Genomic DNA, 22,680 nt, shown 5'->3' with positions numbered 1-22,680 from the left:
GCCAGTAGTGCCATCCTCCCCGCTGGCTGTATAGGCGGGTTGTCCCTCGCTGCTGCGTTCTGTTAGGCTATGGATTACAGGAACAAATGTAATTGAATGGAACAGCAGGCGGGTTACACGTTCCACTGTGCCGAGATGTGAGGTGCAGGTGGTGATGATCACCCCGGGGTATGCGCTAGCGCCCTTGACAGGCACTCCAGAACCCGCCAACGCTCGTGAAAACCCGGGTCGGCCGGCCCTCCATTCGTCCGACCGGAGGTGTGGATAACGAGGCCACCTTCACAACCCTCTCCCTTCTGTCCCTATGTTGTAGTAAGGTAGGGTGGTTCGCTTGAGTTGCTCAAACCGCCCCTTAGCCCGGTGCTCATGACGCGCTACGGAACCTCCACCGTGCGGGGGGACCAAGCAGGGCATAGCTAGCGGCATAGGAGCCGACTCGGCATCAGCGGCTTCGTGCCGCACTGGAGTGATCCAATAGTGGTTCCGCGCGTTCCACCACTTCTCCGTTCATTTCCAATACTATCGTGAAACACCATGAGCAGCAGGATGTTGAGGTCCGAAGTTCGAAGTGAAATTTTTGATTTGCTCGTTCCTGGTCGTCATGGGAAAGAAATGCAGAAATAATAAAGAGATTATTCCCTTAGGGCTTGTCCAATACCACCAGTACCAGAAACGCATCTCCTTCGCCCCGCGCAAGATACTTCTATGCCAGCCGGGAAAAAAGGCTCTGTTATGAAACAAAGCGGCAGACAGGCTCATTTTACCGGTATTCCCTAATTAGTGGCCTTAGGAGATTAGGGTCCCCTCAGATTCTCCGCTCATCTGCGGGGGGTTTCCGTATCCGTCTCCGCGGGGATCTCAAGATCGTAAGACATTATCGCCTTCGCGGCACTGAGTCTATTTCTGTCATTTCCGGAAAGTGCACGGGCAGCCGCCCTTTCCCTTTTCACAATGTTCGTGAAGTTGCTCACGAATCAAAGTTTGAATGTCCCTTCGAAGAAGTGCCGCACGCTCTTTTTTTGATCGGTAGCGGGGTGGGCTACTTCCGTCGGTGCTGGCCCCCCGTTCTGGAGCCGGCGGGTTCTGAATGACCTCCCTCTCACGGTTTAAAAACTGGTTAACCGTCTCGAATAAATCCATATCGTCCCTCCGAAAAAGGTGTATCAATTACAGCCAACTCCCCTGTCTCTTTCCCTATCGAAAAAACAAACCCTACTCCTTTTTTTATAGAAATGCTAACCAAGTGACACACCGGGCCATGGGTCATGAAAGAGGTTGCCTCCCATCCTCCTTAACTATGTACGGCCAATGAACTCCTCGCTTTAGTCCGTTCGTTCTTTCTTTGGGCTCGGGTCGATAGTAGCCGTGGTAGTAATGTCCCGGAGCCCGGCTACCGACCCGAGGCGCCGAGTCATAAAGGGGCGTTAAACGTAATTATAGAAGGGCGTTACCACAAAAAACCGAGGCTTGGCAGTTCAAGCGAAAGTTTCTTAGACTAGTCCCACTAAGATGGCGGGGAAACTTACTTCCGAGAGAGCTGCTTTCGCCTCGGGAATTACCTAACGAGAGGGCCGATGCAAAAGTATAGCCCTTGACGCGAGGGAACGTCAGACAGACTTACCTCTGCTAACTACGTTTTTTATATAGACTGGAAGCTAGAGAGATACTAAGGTATAGTGCCGCTACCAGAGAAGGCTGTTTCATGCTAGGCGCCCACACCCACTACGCCCGAGCCGCGTCCCCGGCACACTTGCTATATCTGTATCCACTAACGCTTCATCCCACTTCATCCTACCAACTATACCTGATAGAAAGCCGTTCTATAACAAGTCAAGACAACAAGAAAGCAAGAAAAGGATAGCGATTGGTTTGGGAGCGTCACGGGGGAAGAAGATAGAAAGGTAACCTATGACACCGGGGAGTTACGCTTTTTCTCCCGCCTCAGCCTCGCGGATGGGAGGAGGGCGAGAGCTGAGCCCGCACGCTCTATGCTTTTCCCCAGCTTTTCCTCCAGTAAAAGATTCGCTCGTATCCCCTGTGTCTAGGGATTCCTGGGGCATGACTTAAGAATATAGTAGATTGTGCTCTTTCTTTCGATTGAGCGTCGGTACTTTTTGAGTCTCTCTCTGTAGGCATGCAAAACAACAGAGCCACTGCTCTTCGGGGCGGTGAGGTGGACAATCCCTTATTCCAGCTTTAGAGGAGCATCTTTGCATGAAACAATACTAACTCCTCAGTCAGCTGACCTTCGATTTCGGAGATTAGAGCAGAAGAACTCCGTAACGGCGGAGAAGGGTTTGGCCTCGAATCAAAATGATTTATCTTCTTCTCTTAAGAGATTTATAGTTAGGACTTGATCGAGGGATCAATTGACTCCGGAACATAAAGTAACAAATAAGACCAGAACCCCGTGTGGACTATGAACCAACAAAAAGAAGAATGCCTTTGAGCTCTTGTTCGAGTTCTTCCTTGATGACTGGAAGGGGAGACAGAAGTAGCAAATTCCTCTTCTCCCTGGAGGCTTTCTGGCATTTCCGGAATGGGAAGCTCTCTGATCTTTCCTTCGAGTTTTTATTTTATAGAAAATCGTCTATGAGAAGGACTTAAGGTATTGTACGTCTTGTTCCAAACAAGATCATGCAAAGTAAAACTGCAAACTTCATTCGAAAAACTCCAGTGCAACTGATGCAGCCAACAAAGAGAAGTCCAACCAGCAGCCGTCAGCTCCTAACTCGAATGCCTCTAGGCAAAAATCTGCACAAGGTCACAAAGAGGAAAAGCTCCCCCACGTCAAGTCTACAGGCCAACGGGCAACAACACCGTCCAATCATCCTTTTGATAATACATATTCTCTTCCAAACAATACTGCGGACAATCAGACGGAGCGGAATCTTTTTTCTTTAATAAATTTAAGAAACTTCTCAGCACATACAGATTTCTGCCGATCCTTCAAGCAGTACTGCTTCTCATGATTCTGAGTTGAGGGTTGATTCTTCTCATCAGGTAATAGTAGATGCCATTGACTCATCTCTGGCTGCTAACAATTCCAATGTTGATAATTAGAGTATTCAGGCTATTATGCCTATTATCTCTCAGCCTGATCATGAACTCATAAACAACATGGAGTCTAATATATCCCTTGTTTGCCTGAAATCCAAAGATGATGCTAACGTTCCAAAGGAACAAGCCGCTCAGACCAAGGGATACTTCTCGGACGCTGAACCTATGAGAGAAGCAAACCCCTTTTTTTTCAGTAATTTTTTACCATTTGTAAGGAATTCTCTCAAGTGTTATCTACAGCTTCGATATTAAAGAACGCTGACTGTACCCAGAAATCGAATCTGAATCCTACAAGGAGAAACCAGATACATCTGAAATCAAAAAGTACAAGAATCGAACTTGAAGAGCTCCAGAAGGATTATTACTAGAGCGTTGGCTCGTTCTTTTCAAACTTCTTCCATTCTTTTGTTAGCCATGATTAATAACCTCTTGTGGAATATCAGAGGCATAGGCAACATCAAATCAAGAAGGAGGGTTGGCAAGCTTGTAAAGATGTATAATATCTCGTTGATTGCTATTCTTGAACCTCTTCACCATGCTAATAAGATTCAGGAATTCTCCAACAGAATTCGTTTTAACTTTTCATTGGCAAACCAAGAGGCAGATGATAAAATATGGCTCTGTTGGAATCATGAAGTTCATGTAGTGCTTGTCGACGCGTTTGAACAGTGTATCACAGTCGACATCGGCTTCCTTAATTCTGATCGGGTAAGGCTTACCGTTCTTTATGCAAAGTGCTCCATTCAACGGCTTCTTTGGGAAAAACTGCCATTACTGTCTTAAGACATACAAGGTCCATGGATGGTTGCGGGTGATTTTAACGCAATTTCAGATGTGTCTGAAAAACTTGGTTGCAGACCTCAAAATCTTTTATCTTTTTAAAAAGAAATGCGATGATTAATGATTGTGGCATCATTCACTGCGGTTATGAGGGCAGCAAGTATACCTATACCCGGTCGAATACCCAAGAGTGGGGGCTGTGTCAAAGCCAAAATTTACTGAGTTGGTTCCATTTGCATTTCTCTCTGGATCATCTAACGCATCTCCTCCTTCTGCTGTTCAAGTCCATTTGAGCGAAACTTGTCGCCAGCTCGATCAAACCAAGGTGGAGCGATATCCAAGAAAGCATTTAGTGTTTTGGTCATAGAGGGAGAATCCAAAGGCCAGGGCAATAACGATGTATTTACTAAATTGAGATATAGTGACTTGCCCCATGAGCTAAAGTCTAGCTAGGGCCCTAAACATGCTAATAGTATCAGGTCCCCCCTGGGCCCGACGTTGCATTAGCGCAGAAGGGGATGGCCCCAACAATGGATCTTATTCCATTTCTAAAGCCGGACCTTGTCTCCTGGGAAAGGGGCATACATGTTTATCTCGAAAGTGCATGAAAGCTTGAACAACTCGTTAAGGAGCGGAGATAGAGTAAAAGATTTCTTTCTCGGGGAACTCGCTTGCCTACCCTACCTTCTAGGCGTTACACCTTTTCTCATTCAACAAAAAAAAAGAGGCAAAGCCGTGGCCATAAACTAGTGGAAGAGGGCTCATTTCACTGCTTCACCACATCCCTGAAAACTCTTTTACCCCTATTACTCACAGAAAAAGTAAAAACCCAAACTAAACGGTGTGCCCGGATGGTTCCGCTCGGTGCTTGGCAATGGGGTTCGCTCTCGGGGCATTATGAGATTAGCTGGTTCTTCCGAATCATCTGGTTTTTCCGAACGAATCTTAGTCATCCGACTCATCCTCAGGGAAATCTTTTTTAGCAGATTGCTCAACCCAATCCTATGGACTTAGCCTTGGGAGACGAAGGCCGGTGCGATCGGACGGGACATTTACTTTCTCTCTCGAGTTAACCCAACGAAGAGTTTGTGCTATTTTTAACCTAACTCGGTTTAGAAGGCCCGCCTACCCCACTCTAAAGTCGCCGGGCTCCGCTTATTCAACGGCTCATGGTTTATAGAAAAAGTGGCTGACTCCTTTTGTTATCCCAGTGGGTATATGGTTGAAGCCAGATATCGGTAGGACCTAGACGAGGGATGAAGGGGATTGGATCATCCATACACTTCAAATAACAAAATGGAAGCGGTTCGGGAAGTTACCACCGTCTTACCGCGAAGCACGGGGTTCACCAAGGTTTGGAAAGCTAGTGCTCGTGAATGCGCTCCTCATTTAGCCCCGTGACTCGTAAAAGAAGCCTTCGGCTGAGGAGCTGGGCTTGGAAAAATCCCGAGAGCCTCTGCCTGAACGCTCCGTTCTCGGTCAAGCCGCGTGAAGGGCCTCTGATAATGACGTAAATAGAGCTCGTTCCGCTACTCGCGCTAATCCATGATCTAATGTTCTCGCTTGGGATGGGAAACGAGGTAATTTGGATAGCAAGGAGGGGCGATCTCCTATCCTGTCTGGTCGTTGTGGCAAGCGAATCTATTGAGAGATATATTGAGCCGGTAAGGGGGATTGACTTGCCGAAAGTGATATGATGTCACGAAAAACGGCTGATAAGAGTAGAGCATCTTTCAGAACCTACGGCAAGTGTAGCTAATGCAGGCTAAGGTGCAAAAAGAAAATATCGTAAGAAAGAAATTAATTCTCAAGCTCTTCTCCTCGGTCGATTAGGTTTATGATATATTGTTCTCTGTCTCTTCTAGAATCATTTGTATCCCGCTCCCGGGTTGTTTAGCACGCAATCCGTCTTTGTCAAAACAGCTGTTCGGTTACGCAATCTTGGGCTTTGCACTTACTGAAGCTATTGCCTTGTTTGCGTTAATGATGGCTTTTCTGATTCTATTCGTATAACTTGTCCATCGGAGTAGAGGAATGGTTAACTCATCAGACTCATGATCTGAGGATTGTAGGTTCAAATCCTGCCTCCGAGAAGTAAGCTTGTTGAAAGGCAAGCCCGTTCTTGCTTTTATTCGCTGCGTCTGGCAAGGGATTACACGAAAGAAGAGAGTGCGGTCACGTAGCTAGCCCCAATCGAAAGCTTAGGTCGGAAGACTTTAGTGAGTAAATCGGAGACGGATTGAATCGCCTGGCAAAACTAGACCTATAGCTCCTAGTATTTCTCAGAATCACTAGCCGGATGCAGCAACAGAAAGCACATTCCGGCAGGAAAAAAAAGAGTGTTGCGAAAGTTACGCTAGAAGCTAGAAGATAGGTTTCAACTTGTTTTGGTTGAAAGGAATAGCCCCTCATCGACACGGGAAGAGAGCTTCAAGCAAGTGGAAAAATCATGCCTTACGAGTATGCAAGTAATCCCGTCATCTCGTGCAAATGAGGGGAAATAGATAGAGAAGGAGGCTGTTCTCAAGACAAAGAAGAAGATCTTAGAAAGGTGCATGTCTTCTCGAAAGCACTCCCGGGCATGGTAGCCAAGACTCTCCACGGCTGCTCTTTCAGGCTAGCTCTGGGCAGGGCGCATATACACGAACCCACTTTTAGTCGGATCCGAGCTCCAGTAGACAGCGAGACAGCCATTTTAGTATACAGGAGCCAAGCAAGGCAAAGATAGGTGAGTGACACCAAGGTAATTCCAGCACGAAAGCAAGTGTTGTTATCACACGCCCGGTACTGTCTTATTGATTCACCTTCTATTATTCAATCAAGGAAGCAGAATCAACGGCCTTTGAAGAAAGATGACTAAGATATTGAGTTGGAAGTTGGACAAAAGCCCAAAGCCCAAGGAAGAGAAAGGGGGCAGGGACACGAAGCGTCCAACGACTTGAACTTGAGGATCACAAAGAACTATATGGCTTATCCGGTGGATGCGCGTCTTGGGCTCTTTTACCTCTAACTAAAAATCTCATAAGAAAAGAAAGTGCCTTTTCCTAGGGTAGATTCAAGGAATGCTGAAAGGCTCTCCGAGTTCACAGGCGTAGTTGCGTGTACTTCATTTCATTGAAATTTCTTTTGTTCCGTTCTAGGCTGGCTCGCTTAGTCTTCAATACATCACATCGTCAATGTCAATGGCTGCTAACGCCGCGACGAGGTCTCAAGGGTTGTTTTCCAACTCGACCGGAGGACTCTGAAAAGGATTCATAGATGGCTAAAGAGTAACAATATGTGCGGTGTACTTTTAGGAAGAGAGTTCATCTTGCGTAAAGGCGCCTGATGGTGGCTGCCTAGAGACAACTAATTGCACAATTGAAAGAAAGACTTGCTTGTAGGAAAATGAACGGTTTTAAACCAAGTAAAGAACCCCACAACAAATAGATGGGGGCAGGAGATCTTTCTCATTCAGCGCAGTGCAGCTTATATAGAAGGGGCAAAGCGCTGTTCGTGGCACAGCTTTCTTACGAGATTTTCATTGATCGTAGCTAATTAGGCGGCAACAACCGAAGAAGCAGAAGAAGTAGCTGCTACCTTCTTATTTTTCTTCGGCTGGTTCAACTTACTCAACATAATAAACTACCATTGCAGCTTCTCCAGCTACCTCTGCCTCTGCTGTAGGATCCGCCGGTGGATCTTCCGCTCTGGGTACCTATGCTTCTATCCCAACCGAAGCCTTTGCTCCCGAGAGACCCATGCCCCCGTTCCTTCCCCTGACGCTGCTCCTAACCAACCGCGAGTAATGATGCAAAGCTGGGCTGGGTCTGGGCATGCCTACTCTCGAATCTAATCTAAGGAAGGGATGCTTGCTACTGGATATGATCCGGAGAAAGTTCTCTGGTTATGGAGAAGCATCCACACTAAGCGTGAGGCACCTTTACTCAAACTCAAGGATAGGATGGAAAAACTTGATATAGGGGAGCGAATGGGCAAACAAAAGAAAGATAGGTTCGATCAATAGCAAGCGACATGATAGATTTGATCTCACATTACGGTCTAAGGTACGTAGTGACTCGAGCGAAGCGAAAGGTCAACATTATTCAATCTTTCTAGTAGTGCATTACTTCGCAGTCAATCTGAACTTCTTTAGGTCGAGGGTCAACTATCGAATGTTAATGCTATTAGGGCATACAGCTTTGTCAAAACAAAAGGGTAGCGGAAACGTTCTATTCTCTATTGGAAGATAGGGAAAGAAAAAAGCAGATAAAAAGAAGCCTGGGTAGACTGAAGAATCTTTCAGGAACTCGGCATGATCCTTTGGAATTTATCCCGTCCGGATTGACTTAGGAGGTTTATTCAGAACTACGAATGGGATTCGTTCAAGGCAGCCGCATTTGAGGGACTTTGAGGGCATTCTTCCACTAATAGCAATGAGTGAAATACGCTTATATGGAATCGGCAGGTATGTGTCACGCACGATAGTTCGATTGGGGGAAGGTACCTGAGGTTAGCCAAATCACTATCTTCTTTTCTTGAATGAATAGATCAGGGTATTTGACTAAGTAAGGAAGTAGCACCGGCGGCAGTTAACTAATAGGGCTTTTCCCTCTTTATAGGGCTTACCTCTTTGTTCCTTTGAGAGTCATCAGAGAATGGGAGGTACTAATACCGGAACTCGTGTCTTATGCTTCTTGTTTTCCTATACTAAGGTGTCCTCTCTTACCTGGCTTATTAGCTCCCAAGACTTCACTGCAGGTCTAGCTCATTTTTATGTAAATGAGCATTGATCCCCTACTGTGACATATGATGGGGTACCTAGACTTGGTGGTGAGCTACCTTCTTTCATACTGTCAGTGAGGGTAAACATACTGGATTAAGAGATCCAAGGAAATAGAGCGACTTTCCATAACAACAATACCGCACTATCGTATTATATACGCCATTTGGCGACAAAGCCTTTGCTCTAATGCCTCGTTACGTATATCGCTAGCGATAGGTTTTACATCTCGCTTAGCCTCATCTCTTGAGCCTAGTGGGAGCTGCACAAGTAACCGCCGTTCTCTTATCCGCTTGAATAGAGAGAATATCCCAGCTAGAATAGAAAGATATATAGGATAGACTAGGGAATGATTGGCCTTAGCGATTCTTAGCTATGAACAACTCCTTCTTCCTCCCCTAGACCTATTGAAGTTGCCTACCCTTTATGCTTTATGATAAGGCTCACTCGCTACCCTAAGCCCTAAAGTTCCTTCGCTTACCGCCAAATCTTAATCTATTGCCCTGCCTCCAAGAGAATCAATGGCACCAACCGATTCAATGGCAGCTAGTTCCGGGGAAGCTGCTTCAATGGAAGTTGGATTGCCCTCCTTTGAGTGTGAGTGAAATTGGATGAATCTGTCAAGTAAAGGTCAACGTACGTAGCAGCAAGCATGGTGCATTGCCTATTTCTCGCTCGGAAGCCAAAACAAAACGAACACGCCTGCTACCTACTGTACTGGACCCCCGACCAGGCATTATACCTTTGTCGAATCGGAACCAATACCACCGCGCTCGAACAGTTGAGCGGCCGCCGGCCAGCAACTTCCGTGCACAGATATAGATTCATTCTTCATACCTGGTCCAGCCTCACAACCCTTCGCGGGTTGGTAAGAAGTAAGTCTTGTTTGGTAAGACGGAATTGGGCAAAGAAAAAAGAGTGCTCGACCGGAACAACGGCCAACAAAGACCGTAATTACATAGATAACTGCTCCTCACCTTCTCCGTCTTTAAGGCGAACCGTATGGCGGCTGGAAAGAAAGACGACCTCACCTTCTCGTAGATGGTGTCAGTGAGAGCCATTTGCTTTTAGTATCCCCCGTTGACCTTCTTTTGTAGATAGAATCTTCAATGAGTGGAAACAAGCAACCTTACTAATAAAGGTGTTGAGTAAGGCCGGCTTTCTTCGCATGCTTGAGCGCATCTTTCTCATATCGATCAAGGCTTTCCTTGAGTTTTCAATAAGGTTAGCGCTAGCTAGCCCGTTTTTTGCAGGAGTGCTAACGCGCACCCTTACGTTTTCTTCGCTTGCTCTGCAGTACGAGCCTCATACAGAGCCGCGCCCCTTTCATATGATGAGAAGAAGAGGGGCTGAAGGCGGCTTTGCTATCTAAGCGAAGGGGCCGCCCTCTTTTCCGCACCAATCCTTATTTACTACTACATATTTTTGGGGGTGTATAGCTCAGTTGGTAGAGCATTGGGCTTTTAACCTAATGGTCGCAGGTTCAAGTCCTGCTATACCCAAACCTACCTTACTATACTATGAGTAAGGATGCGTAGTAGCGTTCAAAGATCACTCTTTGGCCTTTTTTCCTTTAGACGCGCTTCGGCGGCGGATAGCAGCATGGGCAAAGCACTCTGCTGCGGCGAGAGCAGCCGGCTCTTATTGCATTCATCAAGATAGTCTTTCTCGCTCCTGAACTCTGCGGCGAGTTCAGCCACCACCCCCGGGCCTGAGCTCTGCTCGAGCGTAGTCAGCCAGCTTCGTGACTTTGCTTAGCTTCCAGCGTTGCAAAGGGATAACCTTTCAATATCTAGGCGCCCTAGAAGGAGAGGGGTCCCGCGGACTTCTTCCCCGAAGGTCAAGCCGTAGTCCCTGTCCCTGGGAGAAGTGGAAGGAGTTAGGAGGAGGGAGCGCCCTTTGCCCTAATAATAATAAATAATAATAAATAGGCGGCTTCGCCCTCAAGTCGTCAATAAAATAGAGAAAATATGTGATCATGACAGTACACTGATGCATAGGTCTTGTCTTCTTTACGGCCTTTTGATCATGATGCATCATGAACGCGCCAATATGTGATCGGGGTGAGCGGTGGTTAGATATAGGGGCGGCTTTGCCGGCTTGGATTGGAAGGAAGGGCTTCGCTTTCCGATCGCTTTTTGAGGTCGGTTTGGATGAGCGTGGGCAAGTTCGGGATTCGCTATCGCTTTCGGCTTGGAGCGGCCCACCCCCCTTGTCACTTAAAGGGAAAGCAAGAGAAGGGGCCTGCTGGAAACCCGAGCCTTCGGCTCCATACTGATTAGGCCGGCCATAAAGGGACATCACGACTATCCTTTCTGGTAATACCGGGCTTTCTATGATCCTGATCAGTCAATTGAAAGATTCCGGATCCTTATGTGCTTTTTTTGTTATACTAGTGGCGGCAGATCTATTAGTAAACAGGAGCCGCTATCGCTCACCCGGCTGGATTGGATGTAAATCTGACGGATGGATAGGCGTAGCAGAAAAGATAGGGTCAATTACGAGAGGAAGGCGGAGGAAAAAAGACGAGAGAGCAACTCCCAGTCGATATGGAGGCTCGGCAGCTACCACGGCCGTAAGAACGACTCGAAAGACGGGCCCCCGCCCCGATAGTAGCGATAAAATATTTCGGAATAAAAATCGTAGCGTGGTAGCATACAATGGTTTCTTTTCTATGCCGTTCCATTCATACGAACCCAAGCCGATCCTATTTAGGCGTAGGGCCCAACTCCGTTCCTTTCACAGGTGACTCCGACTCCTAGGGTGAGGTTTGTTTTTATCCCAAGCTCTTTCTTTTTTTTTACCTAAACTCCGTTTTAGTTGGCCTCCTTCGACCCAACTCCGAACCCCTTGCCTGGCCCCGGAAAGACCTGAGCCTTCCGGTTTATTGCTATATAAAAGCTTTCCAACCAAGCCGAGATGTTCGCCTCGATGCGGTAGATAAGTGGATAGGTTCGCGATAGGAGGACTGTCCCTTCACTTGCATGGGATAGCGAAGCCGCTCCAATCCACTAGAAAAAACCACATTATTCTACTAAAAAAATATTGTAGCATTTATTGAGCGAAGCCGCTCTGCAATAGTGAAGGAGCGGCTTGTCTGTCTCATGGCAGGCAATTTCCTTTTTGCTGTCTACTTTATAAGATAAGCTACTTTTTGCATGCGCTCTACTGTATCTGCCGCAGGTCTTATCAGCTTATATACTAAGCGAAGCCGCCTTCGGCCCTTAGCTCTCATCAAAGCCGCCCTCGCCCCTCTCTCCTCTCTCTAAAGGGGCTTACGAACGAGCGGAGTGCTTACGCCGATTGACAGAAATGCCGGCCGGAATTAGATAACGGTCCATCCCACCATAATAGATCTCTCCTACCGCTACCTACTAGTGGATTTATTTAGGGAAGGAATGCCGATTAAGCAATTCCTCCCATCCCGATAAAGCGAGTCACCCGTGATTCGAGAGTTCCATTTTCCGCTGATGCAGGCCGATTGGGATCCCAGCAGTCAAACCACTGTGTTCGTTCCTCACCCTCCTTCCAATCCAAAATCGATTAGAAGGTGGGTGATAAGCAGCTGTATCCGTATCAAGCCTACCATCTCTTCTCACGAAAGTCTTTCCATCCCGTCTCCGAAAGTTTTGCAATATCTGTGGCCCTGCTTTAAAGCCCCAGAAAGGCGTCTTACTCTCTCTCTCTATAAAAAAACCTGTGTGAAGCATAGTGCTAAGATCGATCGGCGAGGGATTCCCATAAAGTAGTTAGTTTAAGGGAAGCTGCGCTCGACGAACCGCCGGTACAAACGAATACCGTTTTTATTTTGAAGAAGAGACGGGAGGGTGCAATGAATGCGCTGTAGCTAGCCTTGTCAGCGAGTTTCATCTATCTCCTGTAGAAAGAATAGTCTGGAATAGGGGCTGAAGGTCCAGTTAGATCAATTTATATATCAATGACTTTATATCAGCTTTCTGTCGACAAATTACGTGATTGGTTGATAATTGCTCGGGAATTCATTGATAATGACTTTGCCAGGTTCTAGGGGGGCTACTCTTCTTTTTTGTCGATCGAGCCGCTCTCCCTCATTCCACTCGTCCAGCCCTCTTCACGAACTTGTACAATCGATGCCACAGAGATAGCCAACTCTATTATCAAAGAAATAAGGAAACGGGCGACGATTTGGCACCAGATATCCGGAGGTGTGGAAAGAGCAGCTGTGAGAAGCGGAAAAACCATCAAAAAACGACGATTGTTCGTGGAGGTTTCCACAGAAAGACCCCTTGGTTCTGGCAAACGGATCACAATTACAGGTACCTGAGAGCATACCGATGGAATGAACGAAATACGAACAGTTAACATAATATGGTCATAGATCTTGGGTTGTAACTTGATCATGAGCGAATTTGTTGATGTTGCACCCATGAAGTATGGAAAGTGCCAAACATTGGGAACTACCCGGGGAAGAGTTAGAAACAGGAACAAGGAGAAGCGAGAACCACTTAAATGGAGGAATCGATTGTATTTCGTCCTTTGTTCCCCATAGCAACTGGGGATCAAAAAGCACCAAATTTGATGACTTATTAAGGGAAAGACGAAGTAAGAGCATGCTATTGGAGACGTTGCAACATATGTCGGGGAGGCCTCCGTTGATTGTGTACGAACAAAATACGAGTCCAAAGGCAGGGTAAGAAAGGGTTTAGCTAATGGAGATATTAACTCTTCCGGGAACCAGTAACGCGTAAACCATGTCAAACCAAAACCGATCAACATCCGAACGAAACGGATTCGAACTTCTCCTATAAAAGTTTCCGGTGCGAAATGAAATTCATAGGATATATATGAGTAATTCAAAGGAGAAATAAAAAAAACTTATTCATTTAAAGATTTCTCTGACATAGGCGGGGCCACCTTCTTTGAGCCCTTGCCTCACTAGACCTAAAAAGTGGAGCTCCAATCTGTCTCTTTCCCACACGTGCAACTCTAGCTGGTCCAGTCGTTTCCTTATATTCATTCACTAGCATTTCAAGTTTCTTTGCCGTTTTTTGTTTCATCCGACTTAGATTGAACTCATGCATGCTGTCGAAAGTCATCTTTTGCTCGAAGGCTTGTCCAGCCTTATAAGCACCAAAAAGTGCCATCTCAATCTCAAGGTGACTAGATTGAGTGGGTTAGAGGGACCTCAGAGCAAGCAAGCAGTCACTGCAAGGAAAGCAGAGAGAGAAGCTAGTCCCGAAAGGGCTTAAGACAACTAATCCCAGGTGCGGGAGCCTTGAGTACGCTAATGAGTAAGGGGATTCCCACTTCCATAGTGGAAGGCATAGTATGAGGTACTGCCCGGGTCTCTTCTACCCTATCCACACCGCCCATCTATGCTGATCGAGAGCCCGACCCATGGTGTGCTAGTTCCAGGAGCTATAAACTACAAAAAATGGGAAAGAGTACAACCTTCATTGATAAAGGTAGGTCCGCCTAGAGAGGATAGCTTATCTAGGAAAGGAATTCAAAGGCAAATGGTTTCTCCTAGGAAGGAGATGGTGGTTGGTCGACTAAAGGTTAGAGTTAGAGGACTAAGTCGAAGCGCAGCACATAAGCGCATATTCATTCTCGGTTCCTCTGTTTGTTGCGAGAGAGCGGGAGGGCACTCAACCTTATGTTGTGAGGAAGGGCGAGTGACGAAGAAAGAAGTGCCATGAGCAAGGCAAAATGATAAGTATGATTGAAAGTTGGTTGCCGTTTTACCTTAACCGCTTATAACCAGAGCAAGCAATCAATCTTCTATTTATGGCGGGAAGTCGGGCAAGGCGCTTTGAAACCCTCAGTGAAACAGTACCCGAACCGAGCTCCTCAGCGGCACCCGCAACTCGAAGAACTTCGTTTCCTGCTCTTGATACCGATCCTCCATTAAAGAAGTGTTAGGAATGCGTTGCCCTGGTATCGGCGTCCTTAGGCTGGGGAAGAATCTTTCCTTGTCTTTTCTCTCTTCTATTTTGAGTTCGAAAATTCGATTAGGGTAGGGCGAGCAGTCCCCACTAGATAGGCAGGGAGCAGCTCGACGATAAGTATCGGAGATGGAGCAAACTCCTCACAGCACCCAACGGGCAAAAGGGGCAATTCGCTAATATGGAGCTGTTTATATCAGCTTTCTTTCTTTGTATGTAGGTCTAGTCCTTATGCTTCTACCTACTACTAGAGAATGCGGCGATATCTCTACTTGACGGATCTTCCTCGAAGAACTAGAACTCTTAGAATGAATCTCCAAGCTAAAGCTACTAAGGAGTGGATCTTATATATGGACCCGAGACAACGAATGGGAGATTGGGTGAACACCTTTTCTATGCATGCACGTGGACGCGTCGATCACCCCGTCTTCTATGTATCAAGGGCGCACACGCCGGTGTACACTTCTCAACATACTCACAGAAACGAACACGAGCACATCGGACAAGGTGTTGATTGCTGTTTCCCCCTCGACTCAAAGCGTAAATCCCGTAGGCGCGCTCTCTCTTTTACTAGGGTAGGCTTTCTGCCGGTACACTGAACACCAATCTAGATTCTGAAAACGAAGAATAGCAACAGAGACCTCACGATGATGAGTCTCAACACCACCTCAATTCATAGGAGTTCTCTCTCTCTATAGGTTCTACGTGCACATACGCATATATAAGGTGCCCTTGCTCATTCTAGTTGGGCTGCCCTAGGGGAGGTGTTGAGAAGACTGGCTGTCGCTAGCGTTGAGATAAGAGAGGAGAATCCATTTTTGACTCTTACATTGCAATGGCAATTGATTGACCTGACGGACTGGACTGACAGACTCATCCAGAGGACGAAGACAGTCAGTATACCCTTTCTCTCCTAGAGGCTTGGAAGAGTCCATCTCACTACCCAGAGTAAATATTATTCAAATAGTAGATAGAATCCATCTTGGCTATCTTGAGCTTATGAATAAGGCTTGGGGCTACTTTTTCTTTTCTGCTTACTACTAGGGCTTCCAGCACTAATTCCTACGCAACACCGGGGTTCCCCTGTGACCTTCACAGCGCTTTAAAAGCAAAAAAGATATCTTATTTAGCCTGTAAGTCGAAGAGTCATAGAACCCATGCTACTAAGCAAGTCAACTACCTGTAGAGTCACTCTATCTAAGGTAGCTGCATACGGGGGAAGGGAGAGGCTTATTGCACGATCCACCCAACCCAGCTAAGCTAATAAATGCTGCATAAGGGAGTGGTAGGCCGGCCCCCGCCCATCTGGAGGTGCACGAACATACGCAAAGGGGTAAAGAGAGAAGTCCATGGAGAACTACCAAATAGAATGACTTTTCTTTGTTCGTACCGTTCTGTCATCGATAACTGCTGGGTCGGTTGGTGAGTCACCCCCCAAAAAGCATCGAGAAAGGTAAAGCATATCTTTTTTATGAAATGATAAGCGGTTTCATTTATGCTATGCCCTGCCGTGTGTCTTTATTGAGCTTTCTTCACTTCAGCGCCATGCGCTTTGCTTCGCTTTATAGAAGAGAGAGCCTTGTCTTGAGAGCGAAAAGCAAGGGCAAGCGATAGAAAGGATAGTCCCTCGCGCGAACGACTAAAAAATGGTGAGATCATTAGTGAAAGAAGGACCAACGACGATAGAAGAAGGAGAAGAAGGAGTAGGAGGAGTCAGTTTTCTTTGAAGATCAAGGAAAAAATAGGAAAATTATGCCATTCGGAAAAAGTATTCTACAGAGGGAAAGCCTGTTACGAGTAAGTGGAGAGGAAAGATCTCCAGAGATTCTTATCTCATTCCATTCCAGTGGCTCAACCAGTAACCAATGGCGAAAACTCAAAAATCCATGGTTTCCCGGTAGAACCCTATTTCGCCCAAGTTGTTTCGGAACCGGAAAAAAGAAGCGGTTTTTCGCACAGCTTGCTCATAGTGCAGGTCCCACTTGTATATCGTATTTGGCCGAAGAAGCATCGGACAGGTTGGAGTTCTTACCTTCTTGGGACTCCATGGACCAAGATCTGCTTTTATTATATGGGCAATACCGATCTACTTTCACTTTAGTAGATCATATGGATGTAGAAAAAACTTATCATTTTGATGAATTGGAAACATCTCTTTTCAATTTCTATTTACCTAGTTCATATCTTTGTTTCGTGTGTTCCCGGGAGGAATTAAATCTCTTAAATCTCGGGATACCACCTAAATAACTGCGGCCAGAGAGTAAAGTAAAATAGGTCGGGAAGAAAGAGTCTGGGGTCGGGCCGGACGACATACATCTTGGTTGGTTCCACAGCATGCTCCTCGCTGCCCTATGGAGTAATACGGGGGGCAAGACTCTCTTAGAGGTATTAACAACATCTCTATATGGTGACTATCACCTAACGTCTTTCGCTCAACAGCTCATCACTGTTACCGTGAGAGATGACTTGGTCGAAACCCAAGTGCCTTCCTATGGGAGAACAAGTTATCTTCCATGTGGGCGAGGCTTAGTCAAGCACAAGTTTGGGTATTTGCCACATGCTCACTCCTTACCACTAATGGTATCATTGCCAGGCGTGGGAGATCACATTTAGGGTTGTGTTGCTTTTGTTTGAGTAATAGATCTGGTCCCATCTAGTCTAGAATAAATATCATATAGAGAAGAGATGGACAAAGAAGTCTGTCAAAAGGGGCCGATGGGTCGCCCTTAATGCCCAACAAGTCCCATGCCTTTCTTGGTTGGACCAACCATAGATTTCGTTCCAAGTCTTTTTGCATTTTTAGAGCAAGAAGCGGAACTCTAGAGATGAAAGTGTTTCAAATGTCGTTCACAGGTATTTTCCATTTTTTTACAAATTCTCCTTGTGATGCAGCGGAACCGTGGCAATTAGGATCTCAAGACGCAGCAACGCCTATGATGCAAGGAATAATAGACTTACATCACGATATCTTTTTCTTCCTCATTCTGATTTTGGTTTTCGTATCACGGATCTTAGTTCGCGCTTTATGGCATTTCCACTCTAAAAAAAATCCAATCCCGCAAAGGATTGTTCATGGAACTACTATCGAGATTCTTCGGACCATATTTCCTAGTATCATCCCGATGTTCATTGCTATACCATCATTTGCTCTGTTATACTCAATGGACGAGGTAGTAGTAGATCCAGCCATGACTATCAAAGCTATTGGACATCAATGGTATCGGAGTGCGCCTCTTCACGAGGGTGATTTAAGTGCAACGAAATGCCTTAAAGTTGAATATGGTTCGCGAAGCATCTGGCTTACCGGTAATCTCCCATTCCCGCCGTCGAGAGACTTTCATAACTATAGCATGCCAGAAACGGGGAGTTGAGGTGGTTAGGCCTATACCCCGAAATGCTCCCAGCATAGGAGCCTATGGTTCCATTCTTGTTGTTGCTGGAGGCACACATCCCTCTTCTCGGTGTGGAGCGATATACGAGAAATAGATGCTCAGCCTGCAATGTCCGATAACGGCGCTGAAGTAGTGAATCTATCGGCACCATAGCAGTGGCATACAACTTTGGACCTAACGGCCGGCCCAGTAACCTTTCGGAATGGGGGATCCCCGTTGGCAACAACCACGGTAGTAGTTGCGGAACTACTGGGCCGGGAGAGGACAACCTCTTGTTCCTGCTCCTCTTTCTTCGCTTCGGGGACGGAGGTCCTACGGTAGGTAACAGCAGGCACAAGCAACTTGACCGAAGGGGACCAGCGCTTCTACTCCTCGGTAGAGGAGCCGTTCGCAGCGAGAAGCAAGGGATGTCGTGAACTGTGGGAGGTCGCAGAGAATTGACCTATTCATAGAGCGATCCTATGATCGATACAGGATATAGACGATCTCTTTCTTTATTCTATTCTTTTTCTGAAAAAAAAAGAAGGGTAACTCAACTTCTCAGCTAGAGTTGGGGGCGGGACCCGTTGGCATAATGCACGCTGGAACGTGGGAATTCGAGGTCTCATGAACTACTACTAAAAACCAACTTTTTGTTGAATTTGTGGACAAACGATATCCGGTCAGGCCTATGGATGGATCCTTTTAGATCTACGGGCCGGCCGTTCACACGAGCATAGGGAATCTATACTCGAGCGTTCAACTGTGCCCCGGACAGGATAGGTGAGGAATCACTCTGGATCTTATTTATTGGGGCCTACAGCTTCGCCGAGCCCGACTAGCATCCCTTTCCCTTTCCACTGCGCATTTATCGAACAAAGAAGACGACTATAGGATCGAATTCGCTTTCCGTGGTGAACTGGTCGTCCCATACCTTCTGCCTGTCTCATATGTGTGGAACCAGGTCTTTTTCGGTTCCAGCCTCTCCCTCTCGAATACATAGGGTAGGTAGGGCTGGGTGATAAACGGTTCCCTGTTGCCAATACAAATTCCCCGGCCTTCGATCCCCCTTACTCATAAAGGGTCTTACGGTCGGGAGAACTACCTAACTAAAGATAAATAGTGTTCTTTCTAAGAGTAGGCGTGGAGAGCTTTTTGCGGGGAAACTTGCAAGTACAGTTTGGAGGGAGGCGGGCGTCGACCCAACCTTATGAGTATTCGGACTATAACAGTTCCGATGAACAGTCACTCACTTTTGACAGTTATACGATTCCAGAAGATGATCCAGAATTGGGGCAATCACGTTTATTAGAAGTGGACAATAGAGTGGTTGTACCAGCCAAAACTCATCTACGTATTATTGTAACATCTGCTGATGTACCTCATAGTTGGGCTGTACCTTCCTCAGGTGTAAAATGTGATGCTGTACCTGGGCGTTTAAATCAGATCTCTATTTCGGTACAACGAGAAGGAGTTTACTATGGTCAGTGCAGTGAGATTTGTGGAACTAATCATGCCTTTACGCGTGCGCCCGGAAAGATAGGCCGACTGCTGAGCCCACTCTGGCTCAGCCGCACCACCCAGGGTGCGAGCCACCCGAGAAGCAAGCTATTACAGCGAGCGGCTGGAGCAGTATGGAGCCGAGGAGCAAGGCAGTAGATAAGATAGAAGAAGGGGCCAGGCTCCCGGTGGAGCAGAGGATACGGTTAGGATAACGAACTTGAAACGCGGAGCCCGAGCGGCCGGCGAGCGAGTGGTTAGTGGCCAATAGCGCCCTAGTTGATGGCATTCCTCTCTGCGGCTGGCACTCGAGGAACCACGGGGCACTCCATACAGAGCAAACAAGTCTTAGGGATGAGACGCCCGCGCAAGGGCCTCAATTCTCATTAGGAGGTCGAACCAAGGACCTATGGAAGTCGGGGCTACCCCGTCCCTATGGGCAACGCAACAGTGTCCTGAGGGAGGAGTTTAGAGGCCTTATAGTAGCACGGACTTTTTTGCTTTCTAGGTCATGCGAAGGGGGCCAGTCCAAGATCGTACTGTTCCTCTACAAAGACAACAGACGCTCTCAACGGCTAGGCGCCACTCTCTTTCTGAGTTCTTCCAGCTTCTTCATGATTTCGTGCCGCGGTGAACAAAAAAAAGAGGGCCATCTCAGCGGAAAGAGAAGGACCTGCAACGGCAGAGACTACTGACCCTCTTCTTGTTCCTAGCCGTCTGTTACGAGTCCGGGAAGCCTCCTCAATATGAGGCTCAAAATAGAGAAGGGCGGGCAGGGCTTTTTTTTAAGCTTGCTGCTCGTTTTCTCGCTTCCGAGAGGCGAAGGGGCCTGACTTACGGTTTCCAAGCCTGGCGCGAAGGGATTTGATTTCACCTATGATCAGATCAGTGGTAAACCATAGTTTACTTTTTTCGTGGTGTTGTTGACGTTGTTGAAAGCGCATTTTGAAGTAGGCCTCGCTTTTCAGAGCTGCTCCCAGCTCACACTATGGTGGAGGAGGTGCCGTGAAGATCTAGGAGTGTGAGCAGTACGAGCTGAAAGGCTCCCATACTGTTTGGAGGGCAGGGGGCATAGATGCCAAACAAACCTGACCCCTCTCTATCGTCGTAGAAGCTGTTTCTAGGAAAGATTATGGTTCTCGGGTATCCAATCAATTAATCCCACAAACCGGGGAAGCTTAAGCGGAAATGGAAGAGTAGGGTGAGGGAAAAGGGGGGAAGCAACTAAATGGAAGGCTTCGCCCGCTCGCTCGAACGCTCGTTTAGTAGACAGCGAGTGGAGTGCATAAGCCCCTTTAGAAATAGGGGCGAGTACTACACGCGCTCGTAAGTAAAGTACGGAACGGGCCCTGTCTACGAAGCGGAGCGACCTCGTCTTGCTTGCTTCTGGCGAAGCTTCTAGCACTAGAGAATAGGCATTCTAGTATGGCAGGAATACTACCTTTTCTTTTAGGTCGACCACTACATAGAAGCGATAGCGAAGCCGTATAAAGGCGAGCAGCCCTTATAGCAACAGCAAACGGCCTACTTATAGCCTTTTTTCCCTTTATTCGGGGACTTCAACGGGCCTTACAAGCTCATAAAATGGCAATTCTTCACGTTTTCCTCAGACAGTGAGAATGAATTACTTGATTGACATTGAAAGATATGTGTACCACGCCGAAAAAAGAATATGCCGATATGCTTGATGTACCAGCCAAGCCGGCTCGACCATATACAGTATGAGGGATTCGCCTTTGCCTCAGACAGAAGAACAGCGGATTGAACAGGACAACCGGGAAGGGAAGCCTGACATAGATATTTTTTTGAACAAAGGAACTTAAACCGGTACCAGAAACCAAACAAGAGATGGAATTCCAGATTGAACAGATGACCGACCTACAATAAGACGAGAATCTAATTCCTAATTAAATTCTCTAAGACGAGCTAAAGGGGTGTCTCTAAGCAGCCAAGGCCCAAGAGCAAGCAGGAGGAGAGTAGTCCTATCCGCCTAGAAGGATTCGATAAAGAGAGTGTGAGCGGGCAGGAGATTCATAGACACAGAAAGAGAAGACCAAAAGGAGCAGAAGGCACTCAGTTCTTTATGTGAAATCAAGGAGCAACAGGTTACACTTTTACACTTTCCCGAAGAGAGCTCGAAGCAATAAGATGAAAGATGAGATGCTAGCCTTAGCGCGGAAGATCAATCATTGAGCCTTAGGCCACTACCGAGCAGCAATGGAGGATCATAACCACTTGAGAAATGATCCTTACTTGAAAAGGCGGAGACAATGCCTCTTGTTTGTTGCGACAAATCGAGTTTCAAAAGCCCATTTATCAATCACATTTTCAGGCACACCAGAGACATCGGGCCCGCGAAAGTCCCCCCTTTTTACTAATATACACGGGCTTCTGAGATGATTCTTTAATAAACCAAAACCTGCAACAGAGTCCTTCATTTCTACCACTTACAAGTTGAGAGATGTTCAATTCCCAATGGCAGAAGAAGGGTGCAAGCTGGAAGGACTTGGACAAGATATTCTTCACTCGGACAGGAGATGCAGCGCGCTTAGCGTCGGAAAGATCCCCCTACATGGGTGTGCTATCAAACTAGGAGAAGAACAGAACTAAACGGATCAATTCCTTTGACCGGTCGTTTCGAGTTTCCAGTTCTTCTGGATTGCTAACGCGATTCGATGACGCCGACGGAAGGAACCACTGGAAATTCATCCAACTTCGATCTCCTAAAGCCTAAAGACAAGTGCGTAGGCTATAGAATCCCTCCTTCGGCTCTAAACGGCTACTGTGCTTATTTGGTCTATCAACTACTCGGCCAGCTACTGACCCAATTGGGAGCTTTTAAGTAAAGGTCGTCGGATTTAGGGGGCCTTTCTTTCGCAAGGGTCCAGATCATTCCATTGGGGAGAAACCCTTCCATAACTAGACCCCCTTAAAGTTAGACTTATACGTCTACACGGGTTTTGACTTCTTCCTTCAAGCGTGCCTTATCCCAGTCTGTTGGGAATCGGTAAAGGGGTTGGGATAGATGCTCCTTCAGCCGTGGCCTCCGGAGGTTCCACAAGATGACCTGTGGGATGAGCTAGACCAGCCCCTCATCAGTGAAGCGGAGCCTCTGTCGTGTCATGAGCTGAAGGAGAGGCTTACTGTCCTTCTCTCTTCCTTTGGTAGGAAAAGGCAGAAAAAAGGGGGCGTCGATCCGCTTTGTGAGGCGGGCAGCGGACAAGCTGGGCCTGAGGAATGCCTCCCCGCGAAAGAGGATTATAATCCTCAAAGAAATATAAAA

General features: G+C 46.9%; 3 protein-coding genes and 1 non-coding gene across 4 annotated transcripts; 3 read left to right on the top strand and 1 right to left on the bottom strand.

Annotated features, from left to right (window-relative positions):
- Positions 1-6,239: 6,239 nt before the first annotated feature.
- On the bottom strand, positions 6,240-13,357 carry LOC135151270 (uncharacterized tatC-like protein ymf16). The gene has a single exon (XM_064089138.1). It carries the CDS (start codon positions 13,355-13,357, stop codon positions 12,635-12,637), a length of 723 nt encoding a protein of 240 aa, XP_063945208.1. The 3' UTR covers positions 6,240-12,634.
- Positions 10,032-10,104, top strand: TRNAK-UUU (transfer RNA lysine (anticodon UUU)). The gene has a single exon. It is a non-coding gene; the product is annotated as a tRNA-Lys (tRNA).
- A 2,921-nt stretch (positions 13,358-16,278) lies between the features above and the next one.
- On the top strand, positions 16,279-20,938 carry LOC135151276 (uncharacterized mitochondrial protein ymf1-like). Its single transcript, XM_064089147.1, has one exon. It carries the CDS (start codon positions 16,279-16,281, stop codon positions 16,771-16,773), a length of 495 nt encoding a protein of 164 aa, XP_063945217.1. The 3' UTR covers positions 16,774-20,938.
- Positions 17,688-20,938, top strand: LOC135152684 (cytochrome c oxidase subunit 2-like). Its single transcript, XM_064093389.1, has 2 exons — positions 17,688-17,832; positions 19,015-20,938. Exons 1-2 carry the CDS (start codon positions 17,688-17,690, stop codon positions 19,554-19,556), a joined length of 687 nt encoding a protein of 228 aa, XP_063949459.1. The 3' UTR covers positions 19,557-20,938.
- Positions 20,939-22,680: the final 1,742 nt, after the last annotated feature.

The sequence above is a fragment of the Daucus carota genome, chromosome 1 (genome assembly GCF_001625215.2).
Source record: "Daucus carota subsp. sativus chromosome 1, DH1 v3.0, whole genome shotgun sequence".
Classification (NCBI taxonomy): domain Eukaryota; kingdom Viridiplantae; phylum Streptophyta; class Magnoliopsida; order Apiales; family Apiaceae; genus Daucus; species Daucus carota.
The sequence above is the reverse complement of the archived record's forward strand: the minus strand, read 5'-3'. Positions and strand labels throughout refer to the sequence as shown.

Coding starts and splice junctions, on each gene's coding strand:
- LOC135151276 (XM_064089147.1), top strand. CDS start 16,279: ATGCCATTCGGAAAAAGTATTCTACAGAGGGAAAGCCTGTTACGAGTA.
- LOC135151270 (XM_064089138.1), bottom strand. CDS start 13,357: ATGTTGATCGGTTTTGGTTTGACATGGTTTACGCGTTACTGGTTCCCG.
- LOC135152684 (XM_064093389.1), top strand. CDS start 17,688: ATGGACGAGGTAGTAGTAGATCCAGCCATGACTATCAAAGCTATTGGA. Junction 17,833..19,014: donor GCGAAGCATCTGGCTTACCG/GTAATCTCCCAT, acceptor CTAACTAAAGAT/AAATAGTGTTCTTTCTAAGA.